Source organism: Macrotis lagotis, chromosome 1 (assembly GCF_037893015.1).
Source record: "Macrotis lagotis isolate mMagLag1 chromosome 1, bilby.v1.9.chrom.fasta, whole genome shotgun sequence".
Classification (NCBI taxonomy): domain Eukaryota; kingdom Metazoa; phylum Chordata; class Mammalia; order Peramelemorphia; family Peramelidae; genus Macrotis; species Macrotis lagotis.
This window is the reverse complement of record NC_133658.1, coordinates 21,052,307-21,069,712: the sequence shown is the minus strand read 5'-3', so window position 1 is coordinate 21,069,712 and position 17,406 is coordinate 21,052,307. Positions and strand designations below refer to the sequence as shown.

The following is a 17,406-nucleotide window of genomic DNA, read 5'->3' as shown; positions in this document are numbered from 1 at the left end:
CTTTTTGAAAAGATGGAATCAGTTCACAACTCCACCAGGAATGTTCTGGTCTGCCTAAACTTCATTTCCATGCTGCAGCTGAGAGCTGTCAGTTTATTGTTGCAAATCCCTGCTATGATAAATGACCCATTCTCTCTGTTCTCCTAGTAGATGAATTGGTGTGATGGGAGAAAGTATCACCTGCTAGTTGATGATGAGGTTTAGGGGTGTGTGTGCGTGTGTGTGTGTGTGTGTGTGTGTGTGTGTGTGTGTGTCTCACAATATGTATGTACACACACACACACAAAAGATATTTTACCTTGGCATTAAAACCACATAGATTTGTAAAAAAAAAATCAACTATTTCCTGTCACAATGGAAGGGCTCAGGCTATATCAGTTTCTGAGAACCAGCTCAGCCACATTTTCAAGAGGCTCCTTCCTTGATCTGCTGCTGGGTGATGAGTTTTTGTCCATCACAGTGGTGCCCAACCTGAAAGGGCTGAGGTTGCTCTCTCCTCCTTAGCCTGCCCTCCACTTCCAGGGCAGCGCCGCACTGATGCTAGGCCTAGAGACTCCTGCCCTTGAGAAATCCTCCAGGTTTTGCACTCCCCATGGCAATGATTAGTTTTCAAGGTTTTATGATCCACCTTTGAGACTGCATTGATGAAGTATGGATGTTTAGTTGTCTTTCATTCTCAAAGAGGATCAAAATGACATCACTATGTTACAATTAGATTTAAAAGCATTGTGTACAGACCTCTGTTCTGCTCTTGGTGTGTTTCTTCTGGAGTTGTTGGGCATCAAACACCATTTTGATCATTCCTTGGCCCTTTCTGAACCCACACTGGCTTTCAGGAAGATATTTATTTTTGGAGAATTTACACAGGGCAGGTGCTCAAAGACAGGACCCGAAAAAGCAATATAGGGACACTCTACTCTGAGGGTCTCTTTTTAGAACTTTGGAATTGATTGTGCAACTTGGAAGACACTGGCATAGGTCTGCCTAGCATGACCTGTTCTCAAAGAATTGAAGTAGCTCAAAGGAAATGCAAGATGAATAAGTTTAATGAATCTCTTGTCAGGGGTTCACATGGCCTATTTGTGCCTAACCTGTGGTAGAGCATTCCATGCTCATATTGGTCTAATCAGTCACAGTTGGATGCAATGTAAGACTTTAACATAGTGATGTGTTCTTTTGGTCCTCTTCCAGAAAGGACAATAACCAATACCTAACAGGTGAAGGATCAGCTTATTAAGGAGGACTCTGGCAGAATCTTTCCAGCAGTAACTGAGAGACTCCCAGCTGTGACTGTCACAGGACAATCTATTTTCCTTACTTTTATAGAGATGGACAATGAAGGTGTCCTTGAACCCTGGGAGATAATTACCTCTTACCATATAATATAACCCAGCAAATTTCATTTAGCTTTTGTGTGAGCATTTGGACCCCCCCCCCCCCCCAAATCTCAGCTGGAATAGAATCAACATCAGGTGCTTTGCCACAGGAGACAAGCTGAATGAATGACAATCAAAACCTCTTTTTCAGTTGGAAACTTTTATAGAGAGGAATTGATTTCAACCTGAGATATATGGTTAATGGCTTCAGCATTGATTGATGATAAGTTTGTTGAGAACTCTATGGAAGTGTTCAGCCCATTTCTCAGCTATCGTGTCCCTCTTACGAATCAGTTTGGCTCCATCAGCATTGAGTTGTTGAGATGCACCTTAGTTCTTTGACTCATAAATAGCCTTCAGGACATCATAAAAGTGCTTTGGATTGTTACTAACTGCATAAAACTGAATTTCATCTGCCTTCTAACTGAACCAAGAATTCTGCATCTCTCAAAGCTTCACTTGTACTTATTTTTGATGAAATTAAATACTGGCAAACTTCATAGAGTTCTTGTTTTTCATTTAGCAACTTCTGTATTTACCTATCATTTTCATCATACCAGTCTTGTTCATGCATGTTTCTGACTCAGATGTGTGAATGCAGTGCTGTCCACTAGCTCCCTGAAAGCTTCTCTGCTCCTCTGTGGTCAACTGTGTGTTGGCTCAGCTTTCTCTCCAAGCTAGCCAAACTGTGCCCACTCAGAGAAGTGCTCTAATCTCTTGACATTAATTCTTCTGGTAGTCATATTTTGCTTTAGGACTGTCACTTTGAATATTTATCTAGGAGAAGATAAATCTATGATCAATTTACGCCACACATTGCCTTTGTCACTCACATCCTGTCTGTCTCTTTTCTTACAATGATATAGTCTGTTAAATTTTGCCAGTGTTTTTGCATGGGTGCATCCAGGAAGTTTTACTGCATTTAGGTAAATTGCCTCTTACTATTTAATATAAGAAGAGAGTGTTTGTGCTGAGAAGGTCATCAGTTGTGCAGGACTTCAGTAGTAGGTGACCATTGCTGTTGTTATTTCCAAGTCCATTCCTCCTAAGGACTCCCTGCTATGTCTGGTAGTCTGAGCCTACTCTAGTTTTAAAATCACCCAGACTATGGACATAGAAGCTATTTATAGGATCAATAAGAAATATTTTTATGAATGCTGTTTAATTTTCCAGGTATATGCAAAGATAGTTTTCAACATTCATCTTTTTGTTAGCTTATGAGTTCCTCTCGTTCCCCCCCCCCCCCCATGACAGCTAGCAATCTGAAAGAAGGATCAGAACTAAAGGGGAAAAAACATGAGAAAAAGGAAAAAAAACAAAACAAGACTTAAAGAATGAAAATAATATACTTTTTTCTGCATTCAGACTCTTTAATTTTTTTCTCTGAATGTGGATGACATTTTCCATCACAAGTCTTTTAGAATTGTCCTTGATCACTTGAACTGCTGAGAGGAATGAAGTGCATCATAGTTGATTAAAATGTGTATAGTGTTCTCCTGGTTCTACTCAATTTCACTAGGTATCAGTTTATGCAAGTCATTGCAGGTTTTTCTGAAGTTTAACTACTCATGAATTCTTTTTTTAAAAAAAATTTTCTTTATTATTTTATTTTATTTTTCTAATTACATAGTAAAAGTGGTTTTCAATATCTATCCACTTGCAAGTTTATGAGTTCCACATTTTTCTACCACCCTTCCTCTTCCCATGGTGGTGAACAATCTGATAAAAGTTTTCCTTGTATAATTGTGTTTAACAAATTTCCATATTAGTCATGTTGTGAAAGGAATTAGGACCAAGAGGGATAAACCATGAGAAACAAAGAAAAAAACATAAAAGAAGTTTTCACCTTTTTTTTTGGGGGGGGGTTGCAAGGCAATGGGGTTAAGTGATTTGCCCAGATCACATAGTTAGGTAATGATTAAGTGTCTGAGGCTGGATTTGAACTCAGGTACTCCTGACTCCAAGGCCAGTGCTCTATCCACTGTGCCACCTGCTGTCCCCAGTTTTCACTTTTAATAAAAAGTAAACATAGTCAACTTTGCTCTTAATTCAGACTCCATAGTTTTATCTCTGGACATCTTATTTTGTGATCTATATCTCAGGATTGTCCTTGTTTACTGACCTCCTGAGAGGAGCGGCATCCATGTAGTTGATTATCTCACAATGTCCTTTTGGTCCTGCTCACTTCACTAGGAGTCAGGTTATGCTAGTCTTTCAAATTTAAAGTCAGGCTGCCCATGCTTACCATTACTGTTGGCAACTTACTGTTCCACACATTCATATAGGATAACTTGTTCAGCCATTCACCAATTGGTGAACATCCCCTTATTTTCTAATTCTTTGCCATTATGAAAAGAGTTGCTATGAATATTTTTGTACATTTGTTGCTGGAGCAAAGGGTCTGCACAGTTTGGTTGCCCTTTATGTGTAGTTCCAAATTGTTCTTCTGATATTAGGAAATATTGAAGTATTCCTGTAGAGGGTATGATACTAGCTGGGACTTTAAAGGAAAGCAGGGTGGTTAGTAGGCAGAGTGGAGGAGAGAGAGTTGATGACCTGGGGCTCTTGGACTGAGAAACTAGGACTGTCTCCAGTGAGGCCTTGGGGGAGTGGGGCTCAGCAAGTTGTCAGACTCTTTTGGCCTATGTCTCACCCTCAGGGGACCTTGTTGCTTCATTTGTTAACTGAATATTGTAAATATCAAAAATGTTGGAAACATGTCACAATTATAGGAGTCCAGATAGAAATTACTTTCAAATGCTAATAGTCCCTGTGAATTGAGTATAATATAATAAAACATTCTGTATTTAGTATCATTATGGTCCTAGACAGAGTTTAACTTGTCACCTAACCTCTCTGTGTTCCTACCTCTAAAATAGGATTGATGTTTGTCTCTTTCTAAAGTTATAGAAGAGTCATGAATTTTAAAGTTTTTGTAATGAATTTCAAATTTATTTCTTTTATCTCTTTCCTCATGTCCCATATCTCATGACTTTTAGGTATACCATCATTTCATCGACTCCCTTCCATTTGTTCCAGGATCAGTCACAGAGCCTCAATTACTATGTCCTAATACATTAAGGATATTTTGTACGAGCCCAAAGATCACTTCAAACAGTAAGTAGAAAAGGAGACTTAAATCTTCTTGGAATTCTAGAAAATGTAAACATTCCTTCCCTATCTCTTCTTTCCTTTTCCCCTCTCTTCCTTTCCTTCCCCTTTCCCTCCCCCACCTCCTCTTGCCCATTTAATTTGTTTAAAAATAACAATTCTTGGTATATTTAAGCAGATTTCAATGATTTGAATAACATTTTGTAATTTGGATCATAGAATTCTTTTTTAAAAAATTTATTTATTTTGAATTTCACATTTTTTCCCCCAACCTCACTTCCTTCCCCCACCCCCCACAGAAGGCAGTCTGTTAGTCTTTACATTGTTTCTATACATTGATCTAAGTTGAATGTGATGAGAGAGAAATCATATCTTTAAGGGAAAAAAATAAAGTATAAGAGATAGCAAGATTGCATAAGATAACGGGTTTTTTTTTAAAATCATAGAATTCTTCTTAAAAGTTGTTTGATTTACAAATAAATGAATGTACTCCTGTTCAATGAGCTCCCCATAAGATGTGACCTATTGATTTCACTGTGTTTGGGTACATGATTTTATTCTTTGTTTCAAACTTACAGTCTATGGGAGAAGATAATGTGAATATATATATATATATATATACATATATATGTATATATATATATATATATATATAGAGAGAGAGAGAGAGATGGAGATGGAGGCAAAATAGATACACAGTGGTTTGGGGAAATAACACTAATCTCTGAGGAAGTTGGGAAAGCCTCTATTGAAATGTGACATTTGAGCCATACCTTTTTTTTTTTTTGGCATGGGTTAAATGACTTTCGTAAGGTCAAACAGCTAAGTAATTATTAAGTGTCTGAGGATGGATTTGAACTCATAACCTCCTGACTGTATGGCTTGTGCTCTATCCATTATGCCACCTAGCTGCTCCTCTGAGTCATGCTTTGAAGTTGAACTGAGGAAAGAGCGTTGTTGGCTGATGGGACAGAATCATCAAGAAGGCCAGATGGGCTACTCCTTAGTGGATGTGAAGGGAAGTGATAGTGAATAAGGCTGGAGAGGCTGCTCTGTGGTGGGGGGTAGCCAGAATTGATAAAGGTGGCAGTGAAAACTTGGGACTGTTTGACATTTACTGTGTTGATTGTCATAGCACATTGTAAGAGTGGGAGAATTGAACTCCACTCTGTATAAGCTTCCTTGTCCTGTTGCTGATCATGCCTAGCCAAAGCCTGACCCCCTTCAGATGGTACTGAAAAGCTCTGTGGAGGGGCAGTGGACAGAGCACCGGCTTTGTGGTCAGCTTCTGACACTTGAACCTTTCTTGCCTTTTGACCCTGGGCAGGTCACTTAACCCTGACTGTCTCACCAAAAACAAAACAAAACAAAACAAAAAACCATTGGAGAAAATTAGGAAACCATGGAGCCTGGGTCCTCTCTAATCTTTTATACCTCCCATATGCCTTAATGGTTATTTCAAACCTCCTCATTCCTGCTCCAGCCTCCTATAGCACCCTCTTCTTACTACTTCTGAGAGGAAGATGTCAGTGCATACTGCTGAAAAGTCAAAGCCACTGGCCAGAGCACTCTCTTCTTTCTTCCTTCTCTCATCAGTTCAATACCATAAGTAACCATTTCTTCCTTCACCTCTGTTTTTCATGAAGAGGTGACCCTTCTTGCAAGGTTTTCTCTTTGTATGCACCCTTGAAGTTATCTCTTCCTGTTTTCTATAGGAGATTCCCACTCTTTCTTTAGAGAATTTAAACATTTTCAGAAAAAGAAAGTGTACAAATCATAAATAAATTTCTGAGGAAAAAAACCAAATCATTAGGACTAGATGGATTTGCTAGTGAATTTTGTCAACATTCAAAGAATAAATTCCACTATCATGTAAATTGTAGCAAAAGAAACTACCTTAACTAACTTCTATGACACAAATGTGTTCTTGTGTTCTTGTTACATAAACCAGGGAGAATCAGAATAAGAAAAGAAAACCTTAGGTTACTATTCCTAATAAACTTGCAGAAATTTTCAATAAAGTATTATCATATAAACTAAAACAATATATTATCATGATTATGCCATATGACCACATTGGATTGAAACCAGGAATACTGGGTTGGTTTAATAATGGGAAAACTCGGGGCGGCTAGGTGGCGTAGTGGATAAAGCACCGGCCCTGGAGTCAGGAGTACCTGGGTTCAAATCCGGTCTCAGACACTTAATAATTACCTAGCTGTGTGGCCTTAGGCAAGCCACTTAACCCCATTTGCCTTACAAAAATCTAAAATAAAATAATAGGAAAACTGTAAACTTAATTTACTATATTAATAACAATCAAAATTCATGATTATATTAAGAAATGTAGAAAAAAGCCCCTAACAAAATATACTATCTTTGGGAAAAAAGTAGAAAAACCTAAGAATAAATAGATCTTTGCTTAAAATTATTAATATTATATATCTAAAACCAAGGAAATTTGTAGCAAATAAACTAGAATCTTTTCCAATATTTTCAGGGGTGATCAAAGGTATCCATTAACACCATTTCCTATCTGACACAGTCCTAGAAATGGGGGAAGAAATTGTGGGAATAATAGATAAATAAGAAGCAAAAGGATCACTCTTTGCAGGTAACATGGAAATGTATTTAAAGAACCCTAGAGAATCAACTCTCAGTCTTTTCTAAATCTTCAGCATTTCTGTTTTCTTCCATTGAAATTTGAAGCTTTTTCTTCTGATTGTTGACAAAATCTGAATAGAATTGTTAAATGTAATAACTATAATTTTTGGAGTTTTCATTCTTGATTTTTTCCCCCTGGATGCAGTCTCTTAATTTTTTCCATTGATATTTTATTTTCTTTGTTGAGAAGTTCTGGGAAGTTATCTTGCATGCTTTTCTGAATTATGGTGGTAAGCTTTTTTTTTTTTTTGTCTTTTATTATTTTGAGAGTCTTAGATTATTCCTTTTGTAACCTGTCTTTGAGTTTATGTGAGAGACAACAATGAAACCTCTGTCACTGATTCCTTTAATCTGATTTCAAAGACAGGATGTAGAGGCACAACCTAAGGTCTGCTTATTTGGAGATTTCCCCTTGGTTCCTGCCTAACTGGCTCAGTGTCTTGTTCTTGAACCTTCCCCATTTGTTGGTCTTAGGTCCACTTTATCACCTTAGTGCCTTACTTTCTAGCTACTCTGCCACAGCTGAGATTTGAACCTTGAATTTTTCCTTTAACTTAGATATTTATGTTATATTCAAGCTTTAAAGTTATTCAAAATATAATGTAGTGATTAGTGGAATAAATTATCTAATTTGTATAAAACTAGCAACATGTGTTCTGGGATGTTGGGGCGGGGGAAGGATCACTATTGACTGTGGTATTGGGGGTAGTTTCATGAAGGAAACAGCCAACAGTCAACACAGTAAGTGTCAAACAGTCCCAAGTTTTCACTGCCACCTTCCTTCTTTTCTTCTTTCTTTACTTCCTCCCTCCCTCCTTTTCCATCCATCTATCTAGCCATCCATCCTTCCCATGATTATAGGCTCCCCTTTGATCTGGGAATCTTGTCTGGTTATTCCTTTGTAAGCTGGTTTAGGGGTTCAAATTGAGACCTTGCTCTACTCCTAGGGTCTGAGCCACACTGATGTTAATGACTTCTGAACTTCTTCCTTTCTTGGAACACCACACAGGGACCTCTTTAGAATGCCATCCCTGAGTACAGGTCTCCTTCCTATTCTGCCCTGACTTTATGACCTAGATCTGGGCAGTGGGCACATAAAGTTGCCAATTTGCCCTTGTCTCCCTTGTGATGCCCCTGTATGGGTCTTGCATCTCCTCTTGCCCCAGGGCTTCACCTCTTCCCTGGGTGTGTGTTGCTGGCCTGACTCCATCTTCAGTATCCACAGACCTCTGTGGATGGGTCCCAACCCAGGTGAGCTGGACACATTCTCTGCATTTCCTCATCAGGATGTCTTGTGATGCATTTTATAGATATTTTTGGAGTTTTGTGGAGGGGGTTTGTAAGGTTTTTAGCTGTAAGGCTTCCTCTCCTGGCCTTCTTTCTCCATCTCTGTGAGTGGCTATTATGCACCCCACACTTGTCATTTCTTGACTTCTAGCTTAGACCCTGGGGGCCATTGTCCTGTCTCAGTTGTTCTCTTTCATTGTTTCTGTTTCCTGTAATGGCTTTGAAGTTTCTCAGGAGCATATATGAGAACTTGCTGGTCTCAGGAGTACTTCATAGCAGTCTTTTTCCATGTTAACATGTCTATACACATTAGTTTGATATGGATACTTTGTAGGGTTTTGAGTGCAATGCAGTCATCCGTATCCTGGGAAAAGACACTCTCTCTCTCTCTCTCTCTCTCTCTCTCTCTCTCTCTCTCTCTCTCTCTCTCTCTCTCTCTCTTATTTTAATATCCAGTACTTTAAAAAATTCTTTTTTCCTTTTAGTACATTCCAACTTGTCTGGCATCTCTCATGTCAGTCGTTCTGTCCTCGGGAAGTTCCACTCACGACAAGAAACATCACAGCATTCAGATTCCAAGGACAAAACTGTCAGTCAGGTTGAGAGAATGTCTCAGCAGCAGGAGAAGATCTCTGAAAGTACCCCAGAGGCTTCCCCTAAGTCTGAGCAAGCCGAAGAGAAAGACATATCACCAGCAATTCCTTCTGCTCATTTGTCTTATAAAGAGGATTTCAAAATCATTTCCAAACGTGTTCAAAAGCTCATAGATCATTGGGATTCCCATCCCTGTGAGGTCAGTGCCCACACTCTTCCTATGGTTACACCTATGCCTACATCCATGAATAAAGATGGGAAGAAAGTCAAACCAACACTTTCAGATATTAAGGAGTTATCTGAAAGTGGTTCAGAAACAGATAAAGGGTTCCACACGCTCCTGGTGGAGGCAGAGGATATTGCATGGAAGCAGTTTACCAATTCTCCCTCTCTCTACTCTCCCACATCTCGGCTCACCAGACTGGATAACAATAGGGAGGCCTCTTTGAGTAAGGACTCCATGGTGGGGCTTTCCCAGAAGTCAGTATGGGATGAAAAGGTGACCCCTACCACAAAGGTAGACACTAACCTGGATAGTCATTTCACTTCCCAGAGAGGTACCAGGAAAACTTGCCTTCAGGAAATGGAGAGTAAAGCTAGAGTGGCCTTGAAGGAGACCCTCAGACAATATGAGACAGTCCAGTCAACATCAAGATGTGAACCTGATAGAAGCAGCGCCTTTCTTGGGGAAGATGTGTTAGACCCTGTAAGGCCCTTTACAAGCAGCAATTCAAGTAGTGATTCCAGTGAGACCAGAGTTTCATACCTTTGGGATCCTGTTTCTGAGTCCTGTCTTGGGTACCTGCCCCACACCCCAAGCCATATGTACCTGGGAGATGTCCAAGAGAGAGAACTTATTTCTGATAGTGATGATGGGCGCAGCAGTGAGGATTCCTTGGCTGCCCATGTGCGGCATCTCCTGAAGTGGGACCCTCCAGGGAGCTTCGCCACGCAGATGCTGCGGAATGCTGAGGAAGAGGAGAGCAGAGTCCGTGCACGTGGTAAGAGTTTACCTACCCCACCTCCTTCTGCATCATGCCCATCTAGATTGAGAAAAAAAAATTGAAATAAATGCCTCTTTGGTGAGATTTCAGGTCCCACATCATCATGAAAGAACCATTTTCAGGTAGTGTGACTGAAAATATTTCTGACTGATTAGCTAGCTAGTAACTAACTTGCAGCTTGTTTTTAACCATTTAACCATAAACCATTGTCATCCCTCAGTCTCCCCTCCCAACCCAATCCCAGGTATAAACCCTGCCTTGTAGTATATGTAGAACCTTGAGAGACTTAGCTGGTGTTTTCCAGGACCAAGATAAATCATTAATCATTTTTTTATAGATGTAAGATATTTTATTTGTAAATGCTGATCCTCTAAATCTGTTTCCACAAATTCCAAAACCCATAACACTCTGTATACTTCAAAAAATTAAAAAAATTTTTTTTGCCAACATTAGGTACTATTATACAGAACCAGAATATTGTACAAGAGAAGAAAAATATTCGAGAAACAATTTCATACAGCTATTTATCAAGAGAAAAATATATACAATTGATTTATTCTTTAAGATAAAAATACATCATGCCATATACATTACAAGTTTAGAACTGTATCACTGATATATTAACAGTTTTACAGTCCACTTGAATTGTGCACACAAAAAAACCTTCATTTTATACTTAGCCTGTGAAGTGTCAGTACCAGAATTTTAAGTATAAAATAAAAAGCTAACATGGTTCAAAATGCTGATTAAGTTTCTACAAGCAAACACAGTGTTTTATTTTTTTTTTAAAAAAGAAATGTGAACAAAAACAGTCCATACAAACACATCTTTAAATTACATTTTCCAAACCTCTGTTGTCAGTCCTGCAGCTGCAAGCATAATTCATTTTGTTTTGTTTTTCCTTTTAAATCATTAATCATTGCAACTGTCCATGACTTCAGTTAATTTTCACTTGTATTACCTTCAAACACCTCCTTCTTGCTTGTAGAGAGACATCCATGATGCTCTAATGGGAAGAGAACCTGTCTTTGTGTCAGGAAGGCTGGGTTCAGATCCTGATTAAATGATCTCAAACACTCAGAAATCATTTGCAGAGCAGGAACCAACTTGCCTGTCTCCTGTTAGTTTGCCCCCCAGTTGCATTGATTTTCTCTCCAAAACAGCAGGTGCCTTGGGAGATAGGTCTTCATGATTAAAATAGATGGAATTAGACAATGAAACTTTGACAGTATGGTTGTATTAATGTAGGAATTTCTTATCTCCATTGTTGTAATACTCTTACCAGCTTGGAATCTGAAGCTTAATCTGGCTACTGAGTGTGGGGAGTCAGTGACAGAGCTGAATGAGGACGACCTGAGGAAGATGAAAGAGATCAAGGCCAGCTTGTTTGGGTGTGGGAGGCCACTGGACTTTTTCCAGGTATGTGGGTGGACCCAGCTTGGGTCAGGAGGCACATTGACTATATTGGTCAAGATGCCCTTTAGGTAATTAGCTGATCTTCAAATATTTAGGAAGTGACCACTCTGCCAGGCTTTTCCTCCTGGCAGTGAGCTAATGTTTTATTGGAAGAAATGGGGTGGGACAGGTCAGGCATATCAACAGAAGAATATGTAAAATCAATATAGTGTCATTTGGGACTGAGGTGGGAGAAGCAGGAGTAGCAATGGAAGTCTTTTTTTTTTTTTGCCAGGGCAAATGGGGTTAAGTGGCTTGCCCAAGGCCACACGGCTAGGTAATTACTAAGTGTCTGAGACCTGAGACCGGATTTGAACCCAGGTACTCCTGACTCCAAGGCCAGTGCTTTATTCACTGTGCCACCTAGCCACCCCTGCAATGGAAGTCTTGAAAGGCATTGGTATCCATCACTAGATGTGGAATCCTGGGCAAGTGGCTTCTCTTGGGTTTGTCTCAGTTTCTTCCCTCATGATAGCACCCACCTCCCAAGTAGGTCAGGTTCACATGAGGTCATATTTGTAAAGTGCTTCGCACAGAGTGCTATTGGATGACATCATCCTCATTGTCATCCCTTTTTCTCAGCTGTCTTCTCCTTTTGCACCTGCAGACCTCTTTTTCCGTTGGAGAATTGTTCTCACAACCTCCCTTTTGGGGAAGGCCCCAGGCAGTAATCCCCCAGCATCTGGCCTTGTGGGAGGTGACAGCCCCTCCTTCAGCTTTTACTACTCATCATTTTAAGGAAAAATTCCATTTATTCCTATGCTTTCTGATTTTTTTAAAAATAGGAATGGGATTTTGTTTTGTCAAAAGTTTTTTTCTAAATCTATTGATAGTCGATTCATTTTTGAGGTTTTTTGTTATTGATGGACAATTCTCCAGAGTTTGGCCACAACATTCCTTCTTGTTTTCATTTTAGGATCTTTTTCTGGTGGGGATCGATGTACTCTTTCAGTAACTACTTTGCCTTCTGATTCCATGATATCAGGGCAGTTTTCTATCACTAGATCCTGTAATATTAAGTCCCGGCTTTTTTTTTCTTTAATGTTTTCAGGAAGTCCTATAATTTTCAGGTTGCCCCTCCTCGATCTATTCTCGAGGTCAGTGGTTTTGCTGATGAGGTATTTTACATTTGCTTCCATTTTTTCTCTTTTTTGATTTTGTTTAACTGACTCTTGCTGTCTCATGGAGTCATTAGTTTTTGTAGACTCCATTCTTTTTTTTGGGGAGGCGTTTTCTTCATTAACCTTTTGCAGGTCCTTTTCCAATTGGTCAATTCTACTTTTGAAAAGAGCTTTCCATTTGACCAATTGAGGTTTTGAGAGAATTAATTTCTTTTTGCATTTGCCCATTTGAAGACCTGAGAGAATTATTCTCATTTTGTATTTGTCCAATTGTACTTTCTAAGGTTTTGTTTTCTTGTTGCAAGGTATTAATTGTCTCTCCCAAATTTTCCAGTTGATTTTAAAGCTCCTTCCTTATTTCTTCAAGGAAGTCTTTCTGTGCTGGAGACCAGATTGTATTCTCCTATGAGTTTCCAGGTCTCTCTGAGTTAGGGTCTTTCCCTTCCAAGAATTTTTCTATGGATCCACCTTTCCGCTGACCCTTCTTCATTTTGCTAAGACCTGAGTTGGGGAGGGGCTGGTTCACCGGGGCTTGGGATTGCTAAAGGTTTTGCTCACCGAGTGCGGTTTCTCTGGCTGGCCAGTAGGAGGTGCTGGTTGCTTTCTCTGGAGTGTCTGTGACCTTGGCTGAGGCCTTCTCCCTTTCCTTGAAGTGAGGAGTTGGAGCTATTGAATTCTTTTGCCTTCAACCCATAGTGGGCTTTACCCTGGCCTGAGGTCATTCCTCAGCTGGGCTGGTTCTTCTGCTCACACACCTGGGCCTGAGGCATAAGTAGTTTGCATTTGTTAGGGAAGAAGTCTGAGTTGTAATGGGACTCAGACCAGAGGAGCCCAGGGATGGTGTCTGAAGCCTTCCTGCTCCAGAACTCTCCCCCCAGCCCTGTCGGGATCTCCCAGGGGACAGCTCCTACACCAGCGGGCCTCCACTCTCCCACCAACTCACACCCCCGAGGTCCAGCCCCAACCTCATCCATCAGGTCCGTCTCTAGGACCCTCAGACTCCTGGCTCCAATTCAGCTGCTAATCTGGTTGATCGGGGCTGATCCTCCCTCTGAGCCCAGACTCACCTGCCCAAATTTGGCCAAAGCTGCTGCCAGAGACAAATCCCGAGGTAGATGTTCTTTCTCCTGGCTTTTCTTTCTGGGTTTTGTGGGTCGGATTTCTTTTTAAGGGGTTTGTTTCATGTGATAGATGGGGAAGAGATCAGGAGACTTTAGAACTGTGCCTGCCTTCTCTCCGCCATCTTGGCCAGAAGCTGTCTTGATGGACAATTCTCCTTGGAGTTTTCCTAATATTGAACCAGCCCTTTATTCTTGCTATAAATCCCACCTGATCAGAGTATTGAATCTTTGTGATGTGTTTCTATATTCTCTAACCTCTTATTTAAAATTTTTTACATCAGTATTCATTTGGAAAATTAGTGTATGGCAATTTATTGCTTATTCCTCTCTCTTAGCTATGGAAATCTGTTTTTGTCTTTTTGGTGGAGTATGAGACCTGGCTCACATGAGTACTCAGTTGGTGCTTGGTGACTGACAACAAGAGTGATCAGGAGGGAGCATGTGCTGAATCACCTTCTCAGGAAGACCCGGGATGGGCTTTCTCTGCCAGTATTCCTCTGGCATATACACTTAACTAACTACAGTTAGTTCAGAACCAATCCATATTTTGTGGAAAGATGCAGCACTGAGTAGTATCAGATTCCACCACCACCAGAGAGGCTGCGCAATTATTGCTCCTAAGAAAACTCCCATTTCCTTTTTTCTTTCCCTGGCTCTTAATCAGCAATCCTATATTTCCTTGTATTTATTTCACCAGTGTGTCACCTAGTGCCTAGCATATAATAAGCGCTGAAGAAATGCTTTGTCTATCTGTCCATCTTTTCTTCTCTGTCAGTCATCTTTATCATCTCTTGAATCTCTCTACTGTCCCTGTTGTCTTTTTCTCTCTCTCTAACTATTCATCTATATCTCTTTCCAAAAATCTCAATTTACCATCTCTGTTATCTGGTAGTCTGAGTAATTTCTCCCATCTGTCCATCTGTCTCTCTCTTTGAATCTGTCCAGCTATCTGTCTTTTCTCTCTCTCTCACACCCTCAACTCATCTCTCTGCCTATCACCTCCTCTCTGTCTATCTGTATCTATTCATCCATCCATCCAAATCTATATTTGTCAATTGGACTGTTTCTATTTATCTCTCTTTCTGTGTATCTCTCTCTCTCTTTCCATCTGTTCGTCTGTCTGTCCAAATCCATCCAAATCTATATTTGTCAATTGGACTGTTTCTCTTTATCTCTCTATGTATCTCTCTCTCTTTTTCCATCTGTTCGTCTGTCTGTCCATCTATCCATCCATTCACCTAATCCATCTATGCATCCTTCTTGTTGAACCAGTGGCAGAATTTCAGACCCGATGGGGAGATTGGAGGCTGCCTAGTCCAATTAATAGATGAGATAAAATGTTTCCACTAACACCAGTTGTACTTAAAGTCTTTGCTTGAGGACCCGCATTGAAGAACATCTCATAGTTTCCTGAGGGCAGACCGTTTTACTTTTGGAAAATTGCAATTTTGGGGAAATTTTTCTGTTTGAAGGCAGATTTGGGCTCTGCAATTTCTGCCTTTTGATCCCAGGTCACCCTCTAATGGAAAGAGTCAATTGAGAAGATGAGATGAGTTGAACCTTGGATGTGCTCCTTCCACCTCTGTGGTCTTGGGGAGGTGCCTTAATGTAGTGGGTCCTTCGTATCTTTTTTCTGTAAAATGGCAGTTTTAAACTGGATGATTTCTAGGATTCTTCCACTTATAATTTTGTAATTCTTTGACCTTTTTCTAGTGTTAGGAGGAAGGCCTGATCGTTCAAAGCCTATATGATCTTATATTTATGGTCTATCTTGTCTCACCTTTTCTGTTGTGTGGTGAAATGCTCATTACAGTCATGCCACCTCTTAAAGATTAAGTTGCCCTTCACATAGTGGTTTTGAATCACTTTAACAAAACTGTTGTATTTTTTTAGGGTTTACCATGCCCAGTAGGGATAAGAAATATCTCAGAAACATTGTGTGAGCATGTCTTTATTGAGGCTCATGAAAAAGACTGCTTCAGAAGTATGGCTCATGAACAGTTGACTAGCCCTTCTCAAGATTTTAGATGTGACAAGTCTCCAGAGATAGACCAAAGACAGTCAACAGCCTCTTGGAATGCACTGTGTGCCAACCATGTGAAGTCAACTGTTGAAACCTCTAAGTCAAAAGCATGGAGGTCAGGAAGTCACCAGTTATTTCCATGCTCCTCCTTGGAGTCTCCTTGCGTGAATATGGGGCCCACAAGGTCATTCCCAGAAGAGATGGAGACAAGGTCGGTGGAATCGGTGGGACCTGCTGCGGTGTCTTCTCCAGCACCCATCAGTCTTTCCTCTCATCCACCTTCTGGACTCTGCTTTGAGACCCTCAGATGCTCCCAGTTCTCCTCTGATGCTCCACTTGTGCTCCAAGCTGACCAAGGACAAAGCTCTCCCGCTGTTGCTCAGAGATCTCTGCTGGCGTCCAAGAGCCCTCCCCCGACTTCAGTCAAAACACTGGCAAGCTCCTTGAGGAAAGATCCAATGCTCACAGGAAATGAGCATAGTCAGGTGTCCATTGACTCTTCTGTTGCCACCAAAAGGTTTCAAGAGAAAGAACCCCCTGCATCACCATCTAGCAAAACTCCTGATGAGCTTCAGTCCACTATCAAGGAGAGTCAGCCTTCTGATGGCCAGAACCTTGCCAGGGGAGTGAGTCTCAGCTCACTTGGAGTTGGGGTAAATGGAGTTGCAGAATCCCCTTCTGGTATTTCCCCTGAGGAGCAAGCAAGGCATTATCAACCTAGTCATGCCCCACCTGCAGATAATAGAGTGGGTCTTGGATGCTCTTCACAGAATTCTCTTTCTCAGCCTCAGGGTAACACAGAGGGAAAGGAAGATCGGCTGAAGCAAAAAAGTCATTCTTCGAATGTGGCAGATGTTGAAGCAGAGTCCAACATCACGGTCTGCCCAAACTCCCCAGCTCCAGGAGGAGCAGTATCGCCTAGTCCTTCTTTATCTTCATCTCCGAAACAGAGAGCAGTCTCTTACCTTCGTATAACTCTCTCCCCCAAGGCTTCCAAGGCCAAGTTGAATGATGAGGCCTTAAAGAAGCGACAGCAGGCATTGAAAAATGACCCTAGAACAAGACTGAATGATTCAGGGAATGTTAGTGCATGGACCTCGAAGCCAAGATCTCTTGTGCCATTGGAATCAGCTCCTCAAGAATTGACATCATTACCTGATGAAAAAGAATGCTTAAATCGTAAACATCACAAGACTAGCCAGCCCTCAAAATCCTTTTCAAGGCAGACTCAAGTTAATATTTCAGATTTGGATGTTTCTTCACATTCTAAAGAAGTCCAGAACTCTCGAGAGTGGTAAGTCCCCTGATAATATCAGGAAAGCTGATTAAAATTATTATAAATAATATTAGAGTAGATCTAACTCACTTGGGAAGAAGAAACAATCATTTCTTTTCTTGGGAATTAAGAGTATTTTAGGTGGTTCAATAACTTTATAAAGGGGGATCAATTTATGGTTATATTTGTATTCCTGAGGCTGGTCACTATTTTAAAAAATGGAGTTATCTTGTAATTGGGAAGAATTATGTCTGAAACAGTAAAAAACAAAGAATACAGATAATCATAAATTTCTTTAGTTTAAAAAGTTAAAACAAAAGGGTCCTATAGGGAATGGTTTTTAGAAATAATATGAATAAGAAATTATATAGTGA

At 40.3% G+C, this 17,406-nt stretch overlaps 1 protein-coding gene across 1 annotated transcript in view; it reads left to right on the top strand.

The window, feature by feature from the left end:
- ALMS1 (ALMS1 centrosome and basal body associated protein) overlaps positions 1 to 17,406 on the top strand; it is a 114,678-nt gene that overhangs the window by 41,748 nt on the left and 55,524 nt on the right. The window contains exons 5-8 of the mRNA XM_074195575.1: positions 4,376 to 4,493; positions 8,924 to 10,033; positions 11,322 to 11,455; positions 15,627 to 17,050. Of these exons, the coding sequence (XP_074051676.1) occupies positions 4,376 to 4,493; positions 8,924 to 10,033; positions 11,322 to 11,455; positions 15,627 to 17,050 (2,786 nt within the window). The remainder of the gene's footprint in view (positions 1 to 4,375; positions 4,494 to 8,923; positions 10,034 to 11,321; positions 11,456 to 15,626; positions 17,051 to 17,406) is intronic.